This window comes from Xyrauchen texanus, chromosome 20 (assembly GCF_025860055.1).
Source record: "Xyrauchen texanus isolate HMW12.3.18 chromosome 20, RBS_HiC_50CHRs, whole genome shotgun sequence".
Classification (NCBI taxonomy): Eukaryota; Metazoa; Chordata; class Actinopteri; order Cypriniformes; family Catostomidae; genus Xyrauchen; species Xyrauchen texanus.
The window spans coordinates 3,815,839-3,843,039 of NC_068295.1; the positions used below are offsets into that span (position 1 = coordinate 3,815,839).

Genomic DNA, 27,201 nt, shown 5'->3' on the forward strand with positions numbered 1-27,201 from the left:
TTGCTTGTTTGCCCAAATATCTGCTTGCTTCATGAGGGACAGGTGATAATGTTCAGGAATGTGGGGGGCATAAGTGCTATTAGCATGAGAAGTAGAGGGCACAATAAGTCATGATAGACAGTCTTATCTACCATGTGTATGATGTCATCGATGCAGTCCAAAAATGGGGACTATGAGAAGTGCAATGTCGGAGGACAAGAACTGCCTTTGGGACTATCATAATTGGACATGGCTATGAACAGAGCTAAACATAGTAAATGCCAAAGTTTTCATTCAGTTCATCAGGTTTTGTAAATACAATCTGAACATATTTTTATAATAAACAATTTTTCATAATAATATGACTTGTCTGGTTATTATTATTGTGTAATTATTAGTGTATAGATATATAGGCTACTGTTATGGGGCTACCTATGCAGTACACCCTACAAATGAACCTTTAGATGTTCTCTACATTTGTTCAGACAGTGAGTAAAATCACTGAAATTCAGTTACCAACAGGCCCAACCTTGCAACACTTTAACCTAAAAAAACTTACAAAAATGTAAAAATCTTTTTTTTTTTTTTTTTACTTTTATTTCTGCATTAGAGGCCTCCTACAACAACACATCAAAAAGCTAAAAAATAAATAAATTAAAAAAATATATTTTTTTCTTTATTTGGGTCTCTGATGGTTAAGCTAAACCATGAGAAAATGTACCTGTTACACACATTTATATTATATACTATTAACTCTCACTATTACATTCTTACTATAAAAAATAACTACTAAAATTAAGAGTGTGGCCCCCAAAGCTTTAGGGGTCCTTCTTTGTGGCCCCTGAGATTTCCAAAGTTAAGTAGCCCTGGTCTTGACAAAGAAGGTGCATTGATTCCAGAAGGGCTGCAGTACTCATCGCTCTCGGCAGGTGTCGCCAAAGTTCACTGTGCTGCAAGCTCCGCCGCTGTAATGTGAAATGTGATGCTCGTGCGCCACAACACACGCGTCAGCGTCAAGCAACTCAAGAGACGCACCAGATTCACCAGCACAAGAGAGGAGACATGCAATGAGACCGCTATTCTAGCTTAGACCCTTCATGCAGCGCATAAATCTAGTTTGCATGCGTTTGATCAAACAAAAGTTTAAATGTAGTTTTTAGATTCATTTATTTAGATTCACCCTTCAGACAGAGTTCTTGTTGTTTTATAAAGTTCCCATGAGATTGATTTAGGATGCACAACAGAATGACGGAACCTTCTCTATGGAAAATACGCGCTTTGGATATTTTCATATGTTTGTCCTTTGTTTCTTGGGCTTCTTCTTTCAACATTGACTTGGAACATCCCGTGGTGTTCAGGGGACCAAATGCGACGTTTTTTGGATATTCAGTTCTGGAGCATTTCCATGATAACACACGCTGGTGAGTGCATGATGGAAACTAGCATTACGATTATAACCAAATAGTTAGTTTTCTATTGCAAAAAAGAGTTAGCTATGTTGATAGTGAAAACAAACACTTTTATAAAGCCAAAAACTGTCACTGTCCCAAGTGACTTGTTATCTCGCTGTAACATTTTGTTTGTGTAACTTGGTTTATTTAGTTTTGTTTACCCTGGGTTTGCGCTGTCACTGGTATTACTGTGGTTTAAAAGTATTTGGGCACTTGAGCCACAGTGGGGAAAAATGTATAAATGTCCAATGGCATTGATTCACCCCCCTCCCCTCCCCTCCATTAGAATACAATGACTGAACTTTGAACTGTGTCATTTTTTGAGGCTCAAATCTGAAGAGGTCTCGCACAAACCGAATTGTCCAACCAACTATCTGAAATAACTTTTAAACCAAATATAATTTCCTAAGATGTATTCATCTATAGTCAAGTGAAAGCGCTAGCAGTCTATTGTTGGTTACCTCCTCAGGCAAGCCAGAACCCTTCTACATAGGGAGCCTACAAGCTTAGCCAGAGAGTATTTAGAAGAGATGGGCCACTTCTATTTAAAAAAAAAAATGAGAGAAATTGGAACGCTCAACCAATAAACTTGTCAAATTCAAACTTACCTCAAACGTTCTCCTCTGTCTGCTGGTATGAATGTAACACATCATAAGAAAGTGTTTCACCGCTGTTCAAATGCACTTTGGATCACATTTATATGTATAAATGTTTTCCATCTGAAAGAGCTAAAGATTAAATGAAACAAATGACAATAATATGCAAAGTAATCTCTTCAGTAATCAAAGTACTTTTAGAATGTAACTGTATTCTAATTGAAAATGATTGAAATTGTAACTGTCATGGAATGCAGTTACTAATATTTTGTAATTTAAATACGTAATTCTGTTAAATGTATTCCGTTACTCCCCAACCCTGTGTACTACATACTTTAATAACAACAACAAAAAGAGTTTTTGTGTAATATATCTGGGTGATATCTAAAAATCATATAATAAGTGTTAAGTAAGGACAATACGTTTAGTCTCTGTACCGTCCTGTGTGAATTTGCGGGTTAAATTTGGTTATAGTCATTGCGAAAATAGCATTACAAGCAGCTAGTCAAAGTAATCACACATAATACAGTAGCTATACACTGAAAACAAATGCACTGAAAAAAGCACTAAATCATATTATGTGATCTACACAACAAAATTGTGTTTCTCTTCTTAACTTGTATTCTTTGCGTTCGATTAACGTAATTATCTTAAATGTGCAATCTACTAGATTACATTGTGTAGGGCGAATGTAAACCAAGTATGTTCAACGTGGGATGGATGGAATTTGTAGTTTCCTGGGACTTGATGTGTTTGGGGGGTTGCTTGATAGAGCAATGTTGATATTTTAGGATTTAGAACAGATTCTGATACGTTGGGTTACTATTATTGGTGAAGAGTGGAGCTTTTGCTTAGGTTGAGGAGGGGTACGCAAACATTGTATCGTATGTTTCTTTATTCAATTATATTAATTCTGCTAAAGTATGCTATTGCTAGTTAAAAGTTAGCTAGCTATCATAACGTAATAACATATATCAGTAGAGGTTGACAGAGATATCGGTTTTAAAGATTAATCGGTGCCAATAGTTGATCAATTGAACGCCACTTTGGTGAATAGGACCAATTACTTTCCATAAGAGCAAAATCTGTACATTATTCCAAACTTTTGGCCGCCAGTGCCATATATATATATATCTATATCTATATCTATCCATCCATCCATCCATCTTCAACCGCTTATCCGAAGTCGGGTCGCGGGGGCAGCTGCTCCAGCAGGGGACCCCAAACTTCCCTATCCCGAGCCACATTAACCAGCTCTGACTGGGGGACCCCGAGGTGTTCCCAGGCCAGAGTGGAGATGTAATCTCTCCACCTAATCCTGGGTCTTCCCCGAGGCCTCCTCCCAACTGGACGTGCCTGAAACACCTCCCTAGGGAGGCGGCCAGGCGGCATCCTTACCAGATGCCCAAACCACCTCAATATATATATTAGTACATAATATTCATCTGGTGAATATATATAGGCTATAAAAATCTTAACTTGGTATATACATATATAGAGCATTATAACGTAGCCAACTCCCCGGTGTAGTTAAAAGTCCAGCGTTATGCACCAAGTCTGACTTTTTCTGGTTATTATTGGGATTTTGGTTGCACACTAAACGGCTTTTGGTATTTTGGACTCTAAACCAAGAGGATATATATGTTGATGTAACTTAATTGAGTCATGTGGAATCAATGTACATGATAAAATCATTTCAGTGTACACAAACATATTTAGTATTGCTCAGTTCTTTATCATTTAAATCTACGCCATGTGTTGGCCAACTGTAAAGTACAATCTGACTGTTATAACCCGACGCTTGCCATTACATTTCACACATTTCTTTTAAACCTCTAAAGACTTTATACAGATGTTAAGCGTTTCTTCCAAGGTCTGTCCTAAATTTTAAGGGGAAACTCTGGCCAGCGCTCAAATCATTGCATTTTCTTTAGCGGAGGAGTGATGTAGTGCTTACATCACTGAGTTAGCGAGCCAAAGCATGACATTAAGACAAGGCAAAATTACTTCCAGTCCTAATTCATTTATTGGACATCCTTATTATCCTTGCATAGCACCTAAAGTACAGACTTCACTTATTTACATCACATAACTCTTTTTAATATATTGCCTACTGTCTCAACCCATGCAACTAAACCTTATTCCGACGTTATATTGCAAAGTTTCATACAGGACTTTCTTGGTTTTGCATCATTCAAGACTGATATTGGTACCATTTGATTAGTAGTTTATGTACATTCCAAAAATAATGTCATACATTTTCATATGATGACCATGACGTATACAAAGTAATAATCTATTTGCTGTTTGCTAATGATTTGTTAATGAATGTTATTACAGAGTATATTCATATACATCAACAGAAGATCTATTGTTATGTCTGAGATCAGATGGTGAGTGTGTATCTGTGTTGGCGTATATTGTGACCATGTGTTCTCCTTCTGATGTTTGCAGGATTGTGGTTGGGGCTCCCAGAGCAAAGTCATCTTTCAGCAGTTCAGTTCAGTCACCCGGCGCCATCTACAAGTGTCGGATCCGCAACAACCCAGAGCAACGCTGTACCGAGATGGACCTCGGAAGAGGTGTGTATCTACATAGAATCTGACAAGCAGCATGTGCCGTCACTGATGACATCACAGCACACAGTTACAGAACCCAGTCACTGTTGACCAGAGTCATGTAGTGGACAATGAGCTTGACACAGTGGCATCTGCAAACAAATGCTGCAGGGCCTTTTAACAGAACTAACTTCACCTTTCTGAGCTTTTTTTGCTGTGACTTTTAGCCGACTGGTTTCAAGGTGATTTTGATCAAACAACAGATGCACGGGCAGAGGCGTTTCCAGCATTGAAGGACATCTGGGGCTTAGCCCAGACTATTTTATTTTCACACTAGCAACCACTTCCCTGTAGTCCAAAGCTGGTGAGAGGGTATTCTTTGAGTTTTGCTCTGGCTGGGCCTGTTTCTACAGTCCCTAAATTTTCCACTCTAGTACTATCCTCAACATCCTCTCTCCTCCCTGAATCATCTGTGATGCAAAAGAACAGATACAGCACATAACTTATTGCAAATCAGCTTCACACAACTAATTCATCAAGTGCTACATATGTCAAATTGTAGACCAATACCATTGAAGAAAATGTATTGGGAAGAGCAGATCAGTGGGATTGCCCTAATATCTGTCATGATTCTTGAATTTTCATGTACATTAACATAAATTCATCACAAAAGAGTTATATTATAGTGAGTAAAGTGAGGTAAAAAAAAAATGTAATATAAATAATTTATATTTTTTGACATAAATAGTCAAAATGATGTATAAGATCCTAAGATAAAGCAATACATGAATGAATTTAGTTCATTGACACACCATGGCATCGAACTGTATATAATTCTCATCATCTCTATGAAAATAATTCATCTGTCAAAATCCTTTCATTAGGATTATTGGGATAAACAATGTTTCACTTTTAACTTTCTCTAAAGTAAAGTGACTGATTAATTGTTACCAGTTTCCATGCCTGATTCTGGCACATCTTTGCTACCCTCAAAGTGTATATTTACTACAAACTAATATCACAAAACAAGTCACACATACATTTTATGCTAATGCTTATTGGTTATCCTTAGAGAAAACAACACCTGATAAACAAGAAAAGTATGCTACAAATAGGACTTGAACCACGGTCTCCAGCATGAGAGGTGGATGCGCTAACCATGAGGCTAGAGGCTTCTACTTGTGATATCTGTCGGTAGTTTCAACTTGAGGTTTAGCTTACTGTGGGTGAAAGCCTTTAAGGACAAAAACAAATGTGAATTCTTACCCACTGACTTCTTTTGGAAATTTTAGAAGCCTCATTTGCTTCATTTTTGCTGTCTTTCCTGCTAACTGCTGTTAACTCGCCACTAAGTAACGTAAGTTGATGTCAACGACTGTGCAAGCTCCTCCCCTACCTGCTGCATATTCAACAGAGAGGAAGAAGCGGAGTAAGCCCATAGGCTACCGACAGCAAAGGAACTTATTCTATAGGCTAGATTATGCCTATGTCTATTTTTACAGGCTGTATGCAGTATGTGCAAAGCCAAAGCACGATGAAATAAGGCAACTTATGATTTCGGGGGTTTACATAGGCTATTGTCCGGTTTCATATTTGTCAGTCAACTTTTCAAAATTCATTCGGGGCTACACTCAAAACATTCGGGGCTGAAGCCCCGGCAAAATCGGCTGCCGCCGCCTCTGTGCACGGGTGAATGAAGAGTTTAGCTTGAAAAGTATGCTTGTGCTGTCATTCTTTAAAATAAAGGCCACTTGCTTTGATATTTTGTTATCTAGTGCAATAACATTCATACACTTATACGTGTGCCCAAAATGTCCAAATACCGTCCAGGTGCACTGTATACAAAATATTTACTATATTTCTTAGAGTAGGTTCTAGGTATTCTTGGCTACAGAAATACTATTGAAAATATGAATTTTTCTTTCCCAGAAAAAAAGATGCAGTTCACTGAGCACACGTTGACCTTTTGTGACAAAATTCCCCCATGAGTGGGGCATATTGTCACACTAAATGGGGCAAGTTGTCACAATGGAACTTGTAGCATTAAACCAGTCGCGTTGGTTTCTTGTGAACATTGGGGGGTGACAAGGGAATGTGTGTTCCACCATCGCAACCACCAAAACGAAATCGACTCTTTAAATCATACCTGCATTAAAAAGCCTGTTATAGGCCTTTCAGCAAAGCTTTAAATAATTATGAAGTACAAAACGATTCATTAAACTACAAAAATGTAAAAGGTAAAGTACAAAAATATCAAATCATTGTTTGACCAACAAATATTGAAACTGTATAAATGTATGACATTTAAAACATGTGATAACCTGCCCCTATTTAAATGTTTATCTTTCAGTAAAAGTCGGCCTTCATAATACAGTTGACCGTTGCCTGAATATTTGCCAGTGTGGTTTGATTATGTTCACTTGTTTACCCAAGATCTTTTAAAGAAAATACGATAATATTAAAAATGTAATTTGGAGGGAATAATTCAATAGTATTCTAATTTTAAGTGTTTTGAAGTGTTTGAAACCAACATACAAAACCTCTGCTAGAGAAAACGCACATTTGTGCAAATATACTTTTGACTCCAAATATGATCATTGTCTTGTGTTAACCAGCCCCGATCTGCCCATTTGGTCTAATATTAATAACCTCTGTATCCATTCTTAGGCAACAAATAAAAAAAAAACCTCAGATGTTTGATGAAATTTCACAAAATTATACAAAGCTTTACAGTATTAATGAAAACATTAAATGAAAACAATCAGATTAACTGAGGCCGCCATGGCTGAATCACAACATGCTGAAATTCAGTACTGGTATTCAGCTTTTTTGAGATTGCTTACAGATAATAATAATAATAATAATATAACTGTAAGAGGACGGGCAAGGAGGAGGCGGGAACTGGCTGAACAGTAAACATAAACTTTAAGTAAACGCGTGCGTTTCTCTCTCTCTCCAACTGGCGTCTCCGGGTGCCCATTATCTCACTCTCCCACTGATCAGCTGGTTCAGTGCTGGCTGTGCTCCATCACGACCCGGCCACGCCCTCCTCCTCATCACAATCCTCTCCCGCCCGATTCAGGCTGGGGCGCCACCGGTCTGACTAACTCTTTGACGCCTCGACTTAACTCGTGTAAAATACGCTTTACAATGACCAAAGGACATTATTGAAATTACAAATTATTATTGTTAGGCTATTATTGTTGTATTTTCTTATAAACGTCATGCTCAGCAGTTTAAATACTGTTGGGAAATCATACAGTACACCTTCTTTGTTCCTATAATGCTTAAACATTATACTGAAGTCAGTAGATTTGTCGTCATACAAGTTTTAATGAGTTCTTTTAGCTAATTCTTTAAAAAAATGTTTGTGGACCAGTGATTGTTTTACCTTTTTCGCCCCTCATGAATTTGCGTCCCTGTAATTTGCTGTGGCATTGCAAGAATGAATTTGCAAGAACAAATCTATAAATTAGCAAAGATGCAAATTTGTTGTTTTTTAGCATACCTACGTGACTTTCAATTTCAAACTTTACAAGTATACACACTATTAAGACGGACAGAAAACATGGACAAGTTCTTGAAAAGGAAAACTATTGGCAATGGTTATGTGGGATAGTGGTGTGCCGTGGTATTTTTTATTTGTAAAAAGTGTGCCGTGGCAGAAAAAAGGTTGGTAAACACTGTACTAGACTGATCGACGGAACACACAAGACCAACTAGGTATGCAATACGAGCTGGCACTGGACAGCACACATGAGGAGGCTAAAATAGGGAGAGAAATCAAACGGGTTAACGGGACAGGTGAGGCAAATGAACTTATAATAAGCAAACAAGGAGGCGGTGTATGGCGGAAGACAGAGAGATATGCGGCAATGCAGAAACAAAACAAAACAAAGCCATGTGCTCTCATAAGACAACAAAGTATCCCCCCTGGCAGGGGAACGGCCTCCGCAGCCACGAACACTGGCAGTGACTGGGGAACGGCCTTTGTGGCCATGAGAACTGGCAGCTGGTACTGGGAAATGGCCTCCTTGGCCGTGAGCACTGGCAGGGAAGGAGGAAAGGCCTCCGTGGCCACCGGCAAAGGCAAGGGAGTGACCTTCATGGTCGTGAACACAGGCAGTGACAGGGGAATGACCTCCATGGCCAAAAGCAATGGCAGTGACAGGGGAACAGCCTCTGTGGCTGTGAGCTCTGGCAGCAGGAAGGGAATGGCCTCCGTGGCCATTGGCAATAGCAGGGAAACAGCCTCTGTAGCCGTGGACGCTGGCAGCTACAGGAGAACGGCCTCCGTTGCCGTGGCCACTGGCAGCTACAGGAGAACGGCCTCCGTTGCCTTGGACGCTGACAGCTACAGGAGAACGGCCTCCGTTGCCGGGTACGTTGACAGCTACAGGAGAACGGCCTCCGTTGCCGGGTACGCTGACAGCTACAAGAGAACGGCCTCAGTTGCCGTGTACGCTGACAGCTACAAGAGAATGGCCTCCGTTGCCATGTATGCTGGCTGCTACAAGAGAACGGCCTCCGTTGGCATGGACACTGGCAGCAACAGGAGAACAGCATCCATTTCCGTGGATGCTGGCAGCTTCAGGGGAACAGCCTCCATGGCCATGGTTGCTGGCAGCAGCAGGAAAACGGCCTCCATTTCTGTGGGCACTGGCAGGAGAATGGCCTCCATGGCTGTGGGCACTGGCAGCAGCAGGGGAACTGCCTCCTTGGCCATGGGCACTGGCAGCAGCAGGAAAACGGCCTCCGTGGGCATTGGCAGTGGCAGGAGAATGGCCTCCATGGCCATGGGCACTGGCAGCAGAAGGGGAACGGCCTCTATCTGTAAACACACGAGTATTGTTCGATTCATTAAAGCATGACAACCCTACCAGACAACATACTGTATCCAATTCCAAGCATTATAGCAGGTAAATAACTTGCCAAATGGATGCTTTAAATAAAGCTCACTTTTCAGCGGGACTTTTATTTTGAAAGACCTTTGAAGTTCTTCATGTTTTTGAAGGGTTCATTATATCAAACTTCCCGTGACTCGCGAGCTGAATTCTTTGGAGAGTACACAGCCGTTTATACTCTAAACACTACCCTAACATACGTGTTGTTGCATTGTACAATGCATTCAGAAAGTATTCAGACCCCTTCATTTTTTCCCCACATTTTATGTTGCAGTCTTATGCTAAAAGCTTACAAATTTGTATATCTCTGCAAATTTATTAAAAAGAAAAAAATGAAATATCACATTGACATAAGTATTCATACCCTTTGCTACGACACTTGAAATTTAGCTTAGGGCATCCCATTTCTCTTAATCATCTTTGAGATGTTTCTACACTTTGATTGGAGCCCACCTGTGGCACATTCAATTGATTGAACATGATTTGGAAAGGCACACACCTGTCTATATAAGGTCTCACAGCTGAAAATGCATATCAGAGCAAAAACCAAGCCATGAGGTCAAAGGAACTGCCTGCGGAGCTCATAGATCGGATTGTGTCGAGGCACAGATCTGGAAAAGGCTACAAAAATATTTTGGCTGCTAAAGGTTCCCAAGAGCACAGTGGCCTCCATAATTATTAAATGGAAGAAGTTTGGAACAACCAGGACTCTTCCTAGAGCAAGCCACTGGCCAAATTGAGCAATCAGGGGAGATGGGCCTTGGTAAGAGAGGTGATCTTGAACCCAATGGTCACTCTGGTTGAGCTCCAGAGATCATGTGTGGAGATGGGAGAAACTTGCAGAAAGACGACCATCACTACAACACTCCACCGATCTGGGCTTTATGGCAGATAGGCCAGACGGAAGCCTCTCATCAGTGCAAGACACAGAAAAAAGGCACCTAAAGGACCCTCAGACTGTGAGAAACAAGTTTTTCTAGTCTGATGAAATGAAGATTGAACTGTTTGTCCTCAATTCTTAGCATCATGTCTGGAGGAAACCAGGCACCACTCATCACCTGCGCAACACCATCCCAACGGTGAACCATGGTGGTGGCAGCATCATGCTGTGGGGGTGTTTTCAGCGGCAGGGACTTGGGGACTGGTCAGGGTTGAAGGAAAGCTGAACGCAGCAAAATACAGAGATATCCATAATGAAAACCTGATTCAGAGCACTCAGGACCTCAAACTGGGCCAAAGGGTCACCATCAAACAGGACAATGACCCTAAGCACACAACTCTGTGAACCCGGACTTGAACCCAATTGAACATCTCTGGAGAAACCTGAAAATGACTGTCCACCGACGGTCCCCATCCAACCTGACAGAGCTTGAGAGGATCTGCAGAGAAGAATGGCAGAAAATCCCCAAATCCAGGTGTGCAAAGCTTGTTGCATCATTGTTGCACCTACCCATACCTCAATCTTATTAGCAGCAAATCTGAATCTTGTGAGAATTTTGCAGAAGAACATATAGTTACACAATAGTACATTGTATTTTAATGGTAGTACATTGTTGTTAAAGACTCATAATATAAAGTGTGACCAACTGACATGTGAGCACCTCACAAATCATCTTATCTTATGTTTTTTAAGAGATCCATATGCCTCTTAACTTGTAAATGGGAAGTGCTGTAATCAACACATCCTGTGTGAGACAAGTGTGCTTGTGTTTGACAGCATCACCTCCAATGAAAATCAAACAATTGTTGCCTAACTGCACAGTCAAATCACCCTGTAACCGCAGTACAGTAAAATAACAGAACTGTTTACATGGGTAGTTTAAACCAAACCACTGTACCACTGAAATGACTGTAATCATGGAGTCTGGACCTGTCAATGTTGGACGGACATTTAAGTGGCTCTATTTGGCTTGTTTTGGTCATGAAAACATGCATCACTTTTTAGTTATTATTAATCATAAAAACAAGACTGTTATCTTATCCTGTTTTTTCCTATTACCCTTGTTATACTAACACTCATTTTCAGAACTGATAGCTGTTAGAAATGCTCATTTCCTATTATAAACACATACTGTTAGTCATAGGCATCAACTGATACAGTGATTCTGTTTTTGTGATGGACAGCAGTTTTTCCTTTGAAAATAATGCCATTATTAGACGTGTTTGCAAAGGCAAGCGTCTCTATTACTGTTGCTCATATTTGTGATTTCAGCAAAACCCTAAGACCAAGTATTAAACTTTGGCATTTAACTGCATTTTTGTGCCACATACATAAATGATACCTCAAATTGCTTGGCTTTTTTAATAGAGGCATACATTTTCTTCCAAAACATTTTTTTTAATTATTTTTTTTAATTAGGATAAACCACAACACAATACAATAGAATTAAGCCACAACACAATGTGAAATAAACCACAACACAATGAAATTAAGCCACAACACAATGGAATTAAACCACAACACAATGGAATTAAGCCACAACACAATGGAATTAAACCACAACACAATGAAATTAAGCCACAACACAATGGAATTAAACCACAACACAATGGAATTAAGCCACAACACAATGGAATTAAGCCACAACACAATGGAATTAAACCACAACACAATGGAATTAAACCACAACACAATGGAATTAAGCCACAACACAATGGAATTAAGCCACAACACAATGAAATTAAGCCACAACACAATAAAATTAAGCCACAACACAATGGAATTAAACCACAACACAATGGAAATAAACCACAACACAATAAAATTAGGCCACAACACAATGGAAATAAACCACAACACAATAAAATGAAGCCACAACACAATAGAAATAAACCACAACACAATGGAATTAAACCACAACACAATGAAATTAAGCCACAACACAATGGAATTAAACCACAACACAATGGAAATAAACCACAACACAATGAAATTAAGCCACAACACAATGGAATTAAACCACAACACAATGGAATTAAGCCACAACACAATGAAATTAAGCCACAACACAATGGAAATAAACCTCAACACAATGGAATTAAGCCACAACACAATGGAATTAAGACACAACACAATGAAATTAAACCACAACACAATGGAATTAAGCCACAACACAATGAAATTAAACCACAACACAATGGAATTAAACCACAACACAATGGAATTAAGCCACAACACAATTAAATAAAGCCACAACACAATGGAATTAAACCACAACACAATGGAAATAAACCATAACACAATGGAATTAAACCACAACACAATGAAATTAAACCACAACACAATGGAAATAAACCACAACACAATGGAAATAAACCACAACACAATGAAATTAAGCCACAACACAATGGAATTAAACCACAACACAATGGAATTAAGCCACAACACAATGAAATTAAACCACAACACAATGGAAATAAACCACAACACAATGGAATTAAACCACAACACAATAAAATTAAGCCACAACACAATGGAATTAAACCACAACACAATGGAAATAAACCACAACACAATGAAATTAAGCCACAACACAATGGAAATAAACCACAACACAATGGAAATAAACCACAACACAATAAAATTAAGCCACAACACAATGGAAATAAGCCACAACACAATAGAAATAAACCACAACACAATGGAAATAAACCACAACACAATGGAATTAAACAACAACACAATAAAATTAAGCCACAACACAATGGAATTAAACCACAACACAATGGAAATAAACCACAACACAATAAAATTAAGCCACAACACAATGGAAATAAACCACAACACAATGGAAATAAACCACAACACAATAAAATTAAGCCACAACACAATGGAAATAAGCCACAACACAATAGAAATAAACCACAACACAATGAAATTAAACCACAACACAATGAAATTAAGCCACAACACAATGGAATTAAGCCACAACACAATGGAATTAAACCACAACACAATAAAATGAAGCCACAACACAATAGAAATAAACCACAACACAATGAAATTAAACCACAACACAATGAAATTAAGCCACAACACAATGGAATTAAGCCACAACACAATGGAAATAAACCACAACACAATGGAAATAAACCACAACACAATAAAATTAAACCACAACACAATGAAATTAAGCCACAACACAATAGAATTAAACCACAACACAATGGAATTAAACCACAACACAATGGAAATAAACCACAACACAATGAAATTAAGCCACAACACAATAGAATTAAACCACAACACAATGGAATTAAACCACAACACAATGAAATTAAGCCACAACACAATGGAATTAAACCACAACACAATGGAAATAATTTTGTTTGCTTTGCAAATTTTGTTATGTCGTGCACCCCTGGGCCACCGTCACAAATATAGACTGAAATCTGTGAAATCAGTTTAAATGTGTATCTAAATGGCTGTTGCATTCTGTAGAAATCTGTCTGGCTCCTGAAGTATTTTGATAGAAATGATGAATGGATTTGCTAATATTTTCCAAGCGCCTGGGCCAAGAATCCAATATGTAGAAATCTCTTGGAGCTCGATGAGTTCTTTTCTTGTGGTGCAGAGAAGAGAGTGGTTTATGTGGCTTTAATACACACACTCCTGCTTACGCTGTGTATAACTGACAGAACACACATGAGTAAATGAAGCATGTCAGCTGACCTGGGGCCACAGCTTTGAGTTCTCAAGAATCAAATGGGAAGAAATCTCTCAGGGACCCCCCTCGAAAATATCCCTACTGGGATGGGGGAAACTAGTGTCAGTTTCTCTGAAGTTGTATTAAAGGAGCAGTTCACCGAAAATGAAAATTCTTTCATAATTTTGTCACTGCATGCTGTCATTGTACAAGAAACAGCAGTTCCACAGAAGGGAGAAAGTCATAGGTTTGGAACAATAACCGAATTTTCATTTTCGGGTGTGCTATCCCTTGCTAAAGGTTTGTTATAATGGTCTGTTGTCAATATATGAATGATGCTATGTCTTATATCCCAAAACCATGGCTAGACATTTACTCATTTACTCATCCGCCTGGAAACACAAAACAATTGATTGGTTACAAGAGGGTTTTGATCTTGACAATTGCAAGCATATTTAGAGAAATTCTTAAGCTGTTTTCTTTAGCTTATTTTGTCCAACACGATCTTATCTCATCTTTTCACAAACTTTAACATTTGTAGCTTTAATTGAAGTTCAATACTGGTAAAGTGAAATTATATATTCCCACTGTTTTATAACCCTCAGTTGTTATGGGATAATAATTTCCCACTCTCTAGAACATCTCTTTATTAAATACAGCAATTATGTAATTTCCTTCCTAAGCAACACAGAGCCCATTCAAAGCCAGTCAGAAAGAGTAAATATGTTCTGTTTTAGATTAATAGCATCGTGATTGTCTGTGTGATGATGAAGGTTTATTGCATAAGGTATAATGATGTCATCAATATTATGCCACAAATGCTATCAATAGATCTGAAAATGTCTTTAATATATCTGCCTGGCTTCCAACCATATAACGTTCAGTTTATAGCATTCTGTTGTCCAATGACCTAAAGAGAGGATTATTTACTGTGTTATAGATGCCATTTTCAACAAACGTTGCTAAACAGGTTTTATTATCATAAGATGTCAGAAATGTAACTTATTGATGGTTTTAATTTGCTTAAAAATGAGAATTTATCAGTATTTGTGTACACCTTCCTGTCACAGCAATGTTTCCGCCTGAGTTTCCAAGTTGGCAGCCCAACTTCAAGTGGAGTTATATTGCACTTTTCCAAGTAGGAAGTTGGAAATGTGACTTTTCCGAGTTGAGCTCATTATAAGTGTCTTGATCAAGGGAACAATTGTGAATGTTCAAGGATGAAGCCTTGTGGGGTTTGACTCTACATCCTTTTGGTTTCTTGGATTTTTGAACCCCCTACACCACACCACTAAACACAATTCTATGTATTTCGGCTATAACCATATCATTCATTTTAGCCAAAGACTGTGTAACAAAGTAAAAGGGAAAGGAGGAGGTGAGAACCGGCTTGACAATATAAATAATCTTTTAATAAAACAAAAAGACACAAACATAAACACATGCAGGGCGGCTGCCCGTAACTCTCTCTCGAACTGATGCCTCCGGTCAGCCTTTATCTCTCTCGAGGGCTTGATTAGCCTGTTTAGGGCCCGGGACCGGGCCCCGCCCTCCTCCCTGCCACAGACTGATAACCAGCTGATATTTGGCCAAGTTAGGATTATTAGCATTACATGATAGTTTAGCCCACTTTTGTTTTAAGGAATGTTACAGGATCCGTACAAGTTAAGCTTAACCGACAGCATTTGTGGCATAATGTTGATTACCACAAAAAATTATTTTAATACACTCGTCCCTCGTTAATTTAGAATAGAATCCTTTAATTTGGTCACACATTATACACACAGTTTTTTGCATATATACAGTGAAATTTATTAGTTTTCAAATATCCCAGCTAAGCCAGTGAATAGACATTAAAATACACAGAGAGTTTCAAAAGTATGCCACAAGACGTGGTCCCACTTTACATTAGGTGTCTTTAACTACTATGTGCTAACATTAAAATACATTCAATACAATGTTCTTTTTGTGTAGCTACATGTTGTTCTGATTCACATTTTCTGCTACTGAGGTTGAGGTATTGGTAGGTTAAGGAGTAGGGGTAGGGTTAGGTTTAAGATTAGGTGTAAGTTTAACAGTGTAACTACAGATGTAATTAAATGCACATACTTTATATGTAAGTACAATGCAACAGCACGTATGTACTGTACATATGTGGTGGAAATTCAAGGAACTTTGGTGCCTTTCTGTAAGTTTAATACACTTGCAAGCGGACTCAAACCATACAGAGAAAATCACTCTTCGGGTTATGAACAAATGAAACCCCCAAACTCTCTAGCCTATATGGGCCTTAGGATGTAGCTGGATTCAATCACTCTGCATTTCTGATTGCAGACTGACTTGCACAGTGTAATTTGTAGGGGTGTAACGATCCATCGATCTAGATCGATACATCGATCCAATGATCCAATGTTATCGATACAATGCTTAAATATCTATATATTTTAATACTCTCATGTCAGCCACATCCATACAAATTTCTGTCAGACGATGAAGCAACCTTATTACATTCATTTGACTTTATGAGCGCTAAATATGCTTTTCATGTGGGACACGGATGTGCACAGGGTCTTTGAAGCCAAAATTGAGCTCTGCAATTCAGCGGCTCACAAAAGCGATTAATTCGGGATTCCATCGATATCATTGCGCATGCGACCCATTTGAATTTTACATGAGAATTTGCTATTTTAAAGTACCATGTAGCAGTTCAACCATCATTTGAAACGTCTTGACAATATCGGAATATCGATCGCAGGCCCCTGATTCGAATCGTATCATGGCAGACTTTGAAGTATCTGTAAATATCGGATCGCAGGCCAAGAGAATCGATTCAAGATCATATCGTTACGAAACGTCTGATTTACACCCCTAATAATTTGTTTCTCTCTGGGGTTAGCCGGCCCCATCCTCATGACAGTTTTAACCTCCAAAATACCATCTGTTTGAGTTACTTGTCAGATAAGCACGAGGATGCGGGGTTGTGCAAGGTCACTCTTGTCTTCAGAAATGCAGAAACACAGTATGAGATTATAAGTTTTCTTAATTCTAATATGATTATGAATAAACGTAAATATTGTACAATTTCTATTACAACATAATAAGTACATTGTATCAAATGATTAAGTACATAGTAGTTTACATTTACATTTGGCAGATGCTTTTATCCAAAGCGACTTACAGTGCACTTGTTACAGGAACAATCCCCCCGGAGCAACCTGGAGTTAAGTGCCTTACTCAAGAACACAATGGTGGTGGCTGTGGGGATCGAACCAGCGACCTTCTGATTACCAGTTATGTGCTTTAGTCCACTACGCCACCACCACTCCAGTTAAGTAATTAAAGGCACCTAATATTAAGTGGGTTCCTATATACAATATTATCACTTAGTTGCCATAACAACGTAAATTCTGTACAACAGATATTTTATCATGCTAAAATCATGTTAACACATACTTTATAATGTTTACTTCTTGTGGCTATACTTTTAAAACTGTATGCATTTTAATGTTTTTGGCTTACCCAGTCACTTATTTTATTGTACATGCGTATGTTTTTATAGAAACGAGGAACAAGTCAACAACCATAATCAACATTATGATACAAATGCTGTAGATTGAGCTAAACTTGTACTGAACTTGGAACATTCCTTTAACAAAACACCCTGTCTACACCGGACGTGAGTGATGTCCCATCCTAACGCCTTGAGACTGGCTATTCAAATGTAATTTCCAAAATTTACCAACCGCCTTGGATAATACATTAGCATTATTTTGGTCATATATTTGGCCAGCCTACTCTAAATATTGCCATTGGCCATTGAAAAACTCCAATGTCTCTCAGGACAATAATTATGTTCGCTTAGTGGAAAAGTGATCTCTTAACTCTTGCTCCAGAGTTAAAGGAAGAGTTCACTCAAACGTGAAAATTCTCTCATTATTTACTTACCCTGATGCCATACCAGATGTATATTACTGTCTTTCTTCAGCACAACAAGGAGATAGAACTCTGTCAGGTCCTTATAATGGAAATACACGTGTGCCAGCACTTTGACGGTCCAAAAGTCATATTTAGGCAGCATAAAAGTAATCCATACGACTCCAGTCAATCAGTGAATGTCTTCTATAGTGAATCGATAGGTTGATGTAAGAAGCAAGTCGATAATTAAAACATTTGTAACTTTAAATTGGTACATCCATCTAGGGCTCTGATGCAGTCTGAAATGGCCGAACTCTCGAGTGATGTTTGTTCTTCTGTTGTAAATAAGTGCCACTTCCGTATTCTCTTATGTCACGCGACAGCAGCGTTATGCGTCAGCTACTGGTAGGAAGCGCTTTTTAAAAGTTAATAACGTTTTAATGATCAATGTATTTTTTACGCCAACGTATCGTTTTACTTCAGAAGAAATTCATTGATCGACTGGAGTCGTGTATTACTTTAAATGGTAAATGGTCTGCACTCATGAAGCGCCTTTTTAACCTTAACAGTATTCAAAGCGCTTTACACTGTGTCTCATTCACCCATTCACACACATTCATACACCAATGACGGCAGAGCTGCCATGCAAGGCGCTAGCCTGCCATTGGGAGCAACATGGGGTTCAGTGTCTTGCCCAAGGACACTTTGGCATGTGGAGTCGGGAATTGGGAATCGAACCACCAACGCTGAGATTAGGGGACAACCCGCTCTACCACCTGAGCCACAGCCGCCCCTTTATTGCTGCCTAAATATGACTTTTGGACAGTCAAAGTGCTAGCACCTGTGTACTTCTGACAGAGCTCCTTCTAGATCTTCTTCTAAAAATATCAATTTGTGTTCTGCTAAAGAACGACAGCCATACACATCTGGGATGGCATCAGGGTAAGTGAATAATGAGAGAATTTTCATTTTTGGGTGAACTATTCTTTTAAGCAATCAAAGCGATTTTCAGATTGTGTTGCATCCTCCATTAACCAACCTTCTATTGTAGCTGACCTTGATGATCAAAAGCAGGGACAGCAACCAGCATACTCCAGCCTCACATTCGGTCACTGCATACTTCCTAGATTTCATCTTACTTCTCCTTGGAGAGATCGGGCGACAGGCCATACCCTCGCTCGGGCTCGCTGTGTGGTTCACAAGCAGGAGAACACAGCACTCAGGGCCCATGCAGATGCAAAAACAAACACGTCTGTTATAAAAGTGGCCAGGGGTTGGAGATCTGATGATATGTTTACCTTGTGAGGAACATTCCTCTCACTTTCACATTTGAAGTGATAGCCAGCATTTTTCAGAGGGAATTCTTCGCAAGACTTTCCCGTGATCTTGACCTTGTGTAATATATCTCCAATGAGCAGTGTTCTTTGGATGGTGCTTTGCTGCTAATTGCTAAAAATAATGTTTTGTCCACGTCCCATGAAAACTTTATCTTGGTTTTTGACAGTTTATGTTTTCCTCCTACTTCGAGATCTGGCACCCCCCTTTGTGTGCTTTGGATGTTTCGCAGCTCTGGGGGCAAAAGCATTAGCTTCAAACAACATGTACAAGACAAGAATCATTTTTCCTGCACTTCATAAGATGCTGTTTTGGAGGTAAAAGGTTGATTTTAGGCAGAATTTATTTAATAGCTGCTAAAAAGACTATCTAATACTACACTGTGGTTTTCACCATGGTGTCTTCCTCTTCTCTAGGTTTTGCAATTGTCTTATAAGCCATAACGTTCCGTATTTTTGACGAATGGAAACGTCATACATTTTGGCTAAAATAAAGACATCCTATATTTTGTCCGAAATGAAGACGTTCCTTATTTTGTCTGAAATAATGACGTCCCGTATTTTGTCCAATATTAAGACGCTCGTATTTTGGCTGAAGTAAAGATTTACTGTTTTTTAGACGAAAGGAAGATGTCCTGCATTTTGGCCGAGGCGAAGACGTCCTGTATTTTGGCCAACTGGAAGACGTCCTATATTTTGCCCGAAATTAAGTCATATATTTGGCTGATAAAAAGATGTTCCAATATTTTGGCCGAAATGAAGAGGTCTTGTATTTTGGCTGACATGTAGGCATCCCATGTTTTGACCTAAATGAAAGCGTACCATATTTTGGCCAAAATTAAGACACCTTATAATTTGGCCGAAATGAAGAGATCCCGTACTTTGGTCAAAATGATGATGTCCCGTATTTAGGCTGAAACGAAGACATCTCAAAGACATCCCGTATTTTTGAGCATTGTTTTCATTCAGTTTTCTTTAACTGACCAGCACATTCCAGCCTCACATTTGGTCACTGCATACTTCCTAGATTTCGTCTTACTCCTCCTTGGCGAGATCGGGCGACAGGCCATACCCTCGCTCGGGCTCGCTGTGCGGTTCACAAGCAGGAGAACACAGCACTCAGGGCCCATGCAGATGCAAAAACAAACACGTCTGTTATAAAAGTGGCCAGGGGTTGGAGATCTGATGATATGTTTACCTTGTGAGGAACATTCCTCTCACTTTCACATTTGAAGTGATAGCCAGCATTTTTCAGAGGGAATTCTTCACAAGACTTTCCCGTGATCTTGACCTTGTGTAATATATCTCCGTGCAATGAGCAGTGTTCTTTGGATGGTGCTTTGCTGCTAATTGCTAAAAATAATGTTTTGTCCACGTCCCAAGAAAACTTCATCTTGGTTTTTGACACCCCCCTTTGTGTGCTTTGGATGTTTCGCAGCTCTGGGGGCAAAAGCATTAGCTTCAAACAACATGTACAAGACAAGAATCATTTTTCCTGCACTTTGTAAGATGCTGTTTTGAAGGTAAAAGGTTGATTTTAGGCAGACTTTATTTAATAGCTCCTAAAAAGACTATCTAATACTACACTGTGGTTTTCACCATGGTGTCTTCCTCTTCTCTAGGTTTTGCAATTGTCTTATAAGCCATAACGTTCCGTATTTTTGACGAATGGAAACGTCATACATTTTGGCTAAAATAAAGACATCCTATATTTTGTCCGAAATGAAGACGTTCCTTATTTTGTCCGAAATGAAGACGTTCCTTATTTTGTCTGAAATAGCTCCTAAAAAGACTAAAATATCTAATACTACACTGTGGTTTTCACCAGGGTGTCTTCCTCTTCTCTAGGACCCTTATTTAGTTTTTTGTTTTTATCCCCTTTTCTCCCAATTTGGAATGCCCAATTCTCACTACTTAGTAGGTCCTTGTGGTGTCGCAGTTACTCATCTCAATCTGGGTGGCAGAGGACAAGTCTCAGCTGTCTCCGCATTTTATCATGTGGCTCGCTGAGAATCACAACATGTGGAGGCTCATGCTACTCTCCTCAATCCTCACACAACTCACCACACGCCCCATTGAGAGCGAGAACCACTAATCACGACCACGATGAGGTTACCCCATGTGACTCTACCCTCCCTAGCAACCGGCCAATTTGGTTGCTTAGGAGACCTGGCTGGAATCACTCAGCATGCCGGCATCCCTTATTTTGGCCGAAATTGAGACGTCCCATATTATGGCCGAAAGGAAGACATCCTGTGTTTTAAAATGAAAGGAAAACGTCCCATATTTTAAACGAAAGGAAGATGTTCCATATTTTGGCCAACTGGAAGATGTCGCGTATTTCAGCCGTCATGATGACATCCCAAGTTTTGGCCGAAATGAATCCATTCTGTATTTTTACAGAAATTAAGACGTCTTGTGTTTTGGCCAAAATGAATACATCCCGTATTTTGGTTGAAATGAAGATGTTCCTTATTTTGGCTGAAAATGAAAGCATCTCATATTTTGTCCCAAAATGAAAGTGTTCTGTATTTTGGCCGAAATAAAGACGTCCCAAAGACATCCCGTATTTTTACTGAAATGAAGGCATCCTGTATTTTGGCCGAAATGAAGACGTCTTGTATTTTGGCTGAAATAATGATGACCAGTATTTTGGCCAACTGGAAGACGTCCTATATTTTGCCCAAAATGAAGATGTCCTATAATTTGTCTAAAAAAAAGACGTCCTATATTTGAAGTCCATATACTTAAAGAAGTCCAGTATTTTGGCAGAAATTAAGACATCCAGTATTTTGGCTGAAATGAAGAGGTCTTGTATTTTGGCCGAAATGAAGACGTCCCAAAGGCATCCCATATTTTGGCCGCAATTAAAACGTCCCATAATTTGGCCGTAATGTAGACATATCGTATTTTCAACTAAACGAAGGCGTCCTGTACTTTGGCTTAATTAAAGACATCCCGTAATTTAGCTGAAATGAAGATATCTTTATTATACGGGATGCCTACTACCTAACTTGAGCATTCTAAGGCATCATAAGCATGCAGTCAACAAAGGTAGTCGCCAAAATTATGCCTATATCTAAGACACCTTTTTTGATCAAATCTAAGGCTGCATCACATTGGATCCTTCATAAAGAACAGAGCTACAGACTCTGTACAGCTCAGGGCTGATGTGAAGTTTTTTGGCTATTCATTTCTTTATTCAGTCATACTGAAACTGGATGGGAGTTGAACAGACATCAGAGTTCAATCAGGCATTTCATAGACTAAGTCTGTGAGTTTCTTCACTAATGCTGCCAGTCTACTAAAGAGACGGAAGAGAAAATAACCAGAGCCAAAGAAAACAGCCACTGTCCCGGGAGCCATCGCGCTGTTGCCTCCAGTGGATAATCACCGTCTGCCCCTCAGAGCGGGAGCCGCAGTCGCTGAAAGCTCTTAGATAAACATTAAAGCCGACCCTTGTGTTTGGATAAACTCCCTGCAGGGATAACACGCCTTTACTCATAATATCTCTCTTTTTAAGAGATTCATGACAACAACAAAAAAAGTGATATTTTAAAAATAGAATTTCTGTACTTAATGATTCTCCAAGTAGGGCACAAGTGTATTGTGGTCACTGGAGTTCATAAACTTTCATATATTCACATTTGATACACATGAGATTCACATTTCAAAGACTTTGTCCTCTTACTAACCCTTTTGTTCTGTCTGTAATAAAACAACCCACCAGTATTGTCTATATTCTGGCATGTCAGACTGTCTCTAACATTGACTGTCTGAAACCGTTTTTTAGGTTGTCTAATCTCAGTCAGAGGGGTTTTACTGTATTTCTTTTTGCAGACAGAGATGTTTGTCTGTTGGCTACAGCAATGTTGTTTTTTTCGTACTTTTCTTAGGAAATAAGCAGCGAGAGTCTTGCGGGAAGACTTGTCAAGGCGACAGGAACAATGAGTGGATGGGGGTCAGCTTGGCACGACAGGACAAACCCAACGGCAAAATCCTGGTATGTTCCATCACAACACAAAAAAACAAATGCCAATGTCTTCCACGCTATGTTGGAATTGCTTGCAACCAACTGTGTGTGAAAATTGCTCTGGTCAGATGATAAAACGAATGGCTCAGAATCTAACTTCTAATGGAAGAAGTTGTGTTTGAAGTGATTGTAAAATAAGCGCACATCTGTTCGTCTTACATACCAATTATTTGTTACGACTATTACGCCATGTCTTAACCGAGTGTGATACAGCGATTAAAGCTATCTGGTCCATTTAAATGCAACATGCAACGAGCGATTGCTTGGTTTCTATTAATGCCATGTCACTTCGGATAGCCCCACCCACTTTGAAATTGAAGTGGTCCAAAATCCTTCATTAAACATCAAATGTATTCTGATTTTGTTGCTCAACCTTGATCCAGCTCATCTAGCTCTAAATATACTGTATTGTTATAACCATTGATTTAAATATTGATTGAACTTTTTTAATGCTTTTTATTAAAACTATAGTTCATTTATCGTCTGCTGATTCAACATGCATCAACATTGGTGTCTTCTGCTGTTGCCCTTGTTTAGTAAAAGGCTTCACGTTTATTTTAGTGTTGCGCTTAATAACACCCTTTTACCATGATAAAATCACTTTAATGCACAACCTCTTTTGTCGTATTGCTTTATTATTCAATTCTTACATAGAACATGTAGGCAGTGTTTACACTGGGAATGCAGATTATAGAGGAAACGTGTTCAAAACATTATTTACATGAAACGTGAAGATGAAAGACTCGTTCAGCGGGTAATTATGGTCAACATTGTCCAGATGTTTGTTTAGTGATTTAAGTCGTGGCAGTATTGAGTGATGTTGTGCATGAAACCCATTAAAATGACCACTGGAAAATGGATGTATTTCACCAATGGGGGTCTCCTTAGAGTTCAATCTTTTTTATGAATTAAAAACGATCTCAAGGATATGTTATTTCAACCCTTGTTTCACAATTTTTGTTTCTTAACCACCTCTAACGACTGAAATTGTGATCTTCTCAGCAGTTGTTTAATTCAAACCACATCGACTTGTAAAACACGGGGAGAAACCGAAGCCATCATTGTTACAAATATCTTTCACGTACACCGCGTTGTTAAACTCCAGCTGTTCGGCACATCAAGAGAAAGCAAAGCTGTTGCTCTCAGAGCTCACCATGGGCCCTGAGCATTTGAAGTGGGGCTGTTCTCTCTTGATGACAGATTGGAGACCTGGAATAGACACTTTAACTGGACACACAAGTCAAACATGGCATTAGCACCAATCACAGACAGTTTTCCTCTCATTGAGGGATAGCAGGGTTTGATATGGCTTAGGTTGTGTCGTGGTGGTCCGACTCAAGGGCAGAGCCCTAGTTAAGTCTTTACTGAAGAACCCTGCAGTGGGTGATGAGGCCCTGAGCTTCTTACAGAGCCTCCGGTGGTTTATGATGGGCATCTTGCAGGAAGGCTGGATCAGGGTGGTCTGGAGGAGGCAAGGACACTTTCAGCATTATTTGCTTTCATCTTTGAAGACAAAGAGGCGGAAGTATGGTGATTATGAAGAGATCACATTATAGTTGTGTGTTGTAATTATGATGATTATGCAGTAGATGGGAGTAATGTAGGCATTTGTGAGAGTTACAATGGCAAATAATAACGTAAAGAGGTTGAAGTAGGTTAAGACACCAAGTTGTGAGACTGTGTTACAGTCATTTTGCTACCATGTAACCATGGTAAAATCAGCGTAATGCCTATAGTGTAACAGCAATAAAGCACTTTACTATACCTACATTTCTTTGCACAATTATTTTTACGTGGCTCATTGTGTCTGTTGCAGGAGTTTCTTGGGTTTTCCTTTATTCCTTTTCACACAAATAATGAGAAAACTGCATATTATCACTTTGTAAACACACAATGCTTAGATCACCATTGAAGATCTAACGGGATGAATGGTCCCCTGTCCCGCCACCTAAGGTCTTACTGAACAGAGTAACTTGGTCGATTTAAATCGGCTGTTAATAAGTTTGAATATTGAGTATGCTATATTATTTACTGTACGTGAACTAATAATTTAAGCAGTAATTTTGCAATAATTGCATTTATTCCATGCCATAGATATCCATTTAAAATATATTTTTATTTGCCTTACCTTAACAAGCATTATTACAATCTAAAATACAATATAATATAATGCTTTAAAGAAACTGGAGAGCAGCTCGTATCCACCATTGAAATCTGCTACTCCGAAGAACCACACGGTTGCTTACTTTGTTAAGTCACGCTAATTTCATATTTTAATGGACATTAATAATCACGATTAAAATATCAAAGGCAATAATCGACAATTATGACCCTAAACTGGGTATATATGAATGTGTATGTATTGTTTGTTTCTATTTATCATAAGACTGATACTCACTTATTGTTTTGGGTATGGCTGGCCATTCTCGCACTGGTCCCAAGTCAGCTAGAAAGCGTAAACGCTTCCCTGACTCTGTTTCTTATCCCTCGTACTCTGACCTCGATACACAGGCACCAAAACCTCTCCCATTTAAGCCTAGCCGTCCATTCGGTATTGACCTAGGTAGCGTTCGTCTAGGCTAGGCTGTGCGGTCAACCTCTAATATGATGTTGCGAGAAATTTTTCATGCTCTTTTTACTCAGGCTTTATTTGCTGAGATATGCAGCTTTACAAACTGTCATATATTGGGCATATATCTATTACACATTGTATGTTTAGGGTCCAAGTTTACATTAATTTTGAGTTGTCCATCATGCTTTGTTTTCCGAAAGCCACCGAGTGGAAATGGACCCATGGCGCTTGGGCCCGTCATCGCTGCTTGCAGCTATATTTATATATAGTATTTCTAATGTGTATAGATAGACAGACAGCATTTATAGTGTTGATTGTACTAGTATGTCATTGTGGTGTCATTACTTTTTGGGACTTTCAGGAATGTGTGGATCCTCGTGTGTTGTCGAAACGCATGCACAGGTTACTGGTTGAGTTTAGTGTGTGCGTGCGCAGTGAGGAAATGCTTTGTCGGATAGTTACTGAACTTAAGATGTTACCGATGTATAAACATTTCTAAACCTGTTAATTCGACATGCAAATGGCGTTATACTGTGTATCTGTTAGCGAGCGACGTGATAAAACTATTGCTTCTGTTAATAATGAACAAAGCTGTTAACATTGCAAGCGTCTGATGTTGAAGCGATCTATAGTTTTGATGCCTTTCATATATTGGTGTTCCATCATCAGTCATAATGCAGCATCTCCCCCTAAATTCAAAATATGGAGGCAAATAAATGCCCCCACAAAGAGTTCTTGTTGTTTTATTAATAACATTTGATAGCCTACTTCCAAATGCATACATCGCGATCTTCATTGGTTTGTTGTGCAGATGTTGTCGAGTCAGTGGCGGATTCTCGCGCCATAAATGCGTGCAAATGGGCACTTGCTTCTCACGCTCCACAGCAGTTCGATGTCGTGCTCACGTGCTAAATTACGTGACCGCTCAGCCCTATTGTTCAAAATATAAATGGACCCAAATGCTACAATGAAGTTAATAATAATATTAACTAAAATAATATCTAGATAAATAGCTTGATGTGAAATAACACATTATTAATGATATAATGATAATTTTACATTAACCACTTTTTATTGTGCGAATCAAATCTCTAATTTTCATTGTGAAATTTTTATTTTTGTATTGTTTTATTCAATTGGCATGAAGGAGTTGCATGTACGATTTTTTTAAGCTCCTCATTCCAAATCTGGAGAAATGCTGTCATCTCCTCCT

At 39.0% G+C, this 27,201-nt stretch overlaps 1 protein-coding gene across 1 annotated transcript in view; it reads left to right on the forward strand.

Annotated features, from left to right (window-relative positions):
* Window positions 1-1,034: 1,034 nt before the first annotated feature.
* Window positions 1,035-27,201, forward strand: part of LOC127660432 (integrin alpha-9-like) — a 122,972-nt gene continuing 96,805 nt past the window's right edge. Inside the window, exons 1-3 of the mRNA XM_052150650.1 lie at window positions 1,035-1,400; window positions 4,481-4,608; window positions 23,280-23,386. Coding sequence (XP_052006610.1) covers window positions 1,213-1,400; window positions 4,481-4,608; window positions 23,280-23,386 — 423 coding nt within the window. The 5' untranslated portion in view covers window positions 1,035-1,212. The remainder of the gene's footprint in view (window positions 1,401-4,480; window positions 4,609-23,279; window positions 23,387-27,201) is intronic.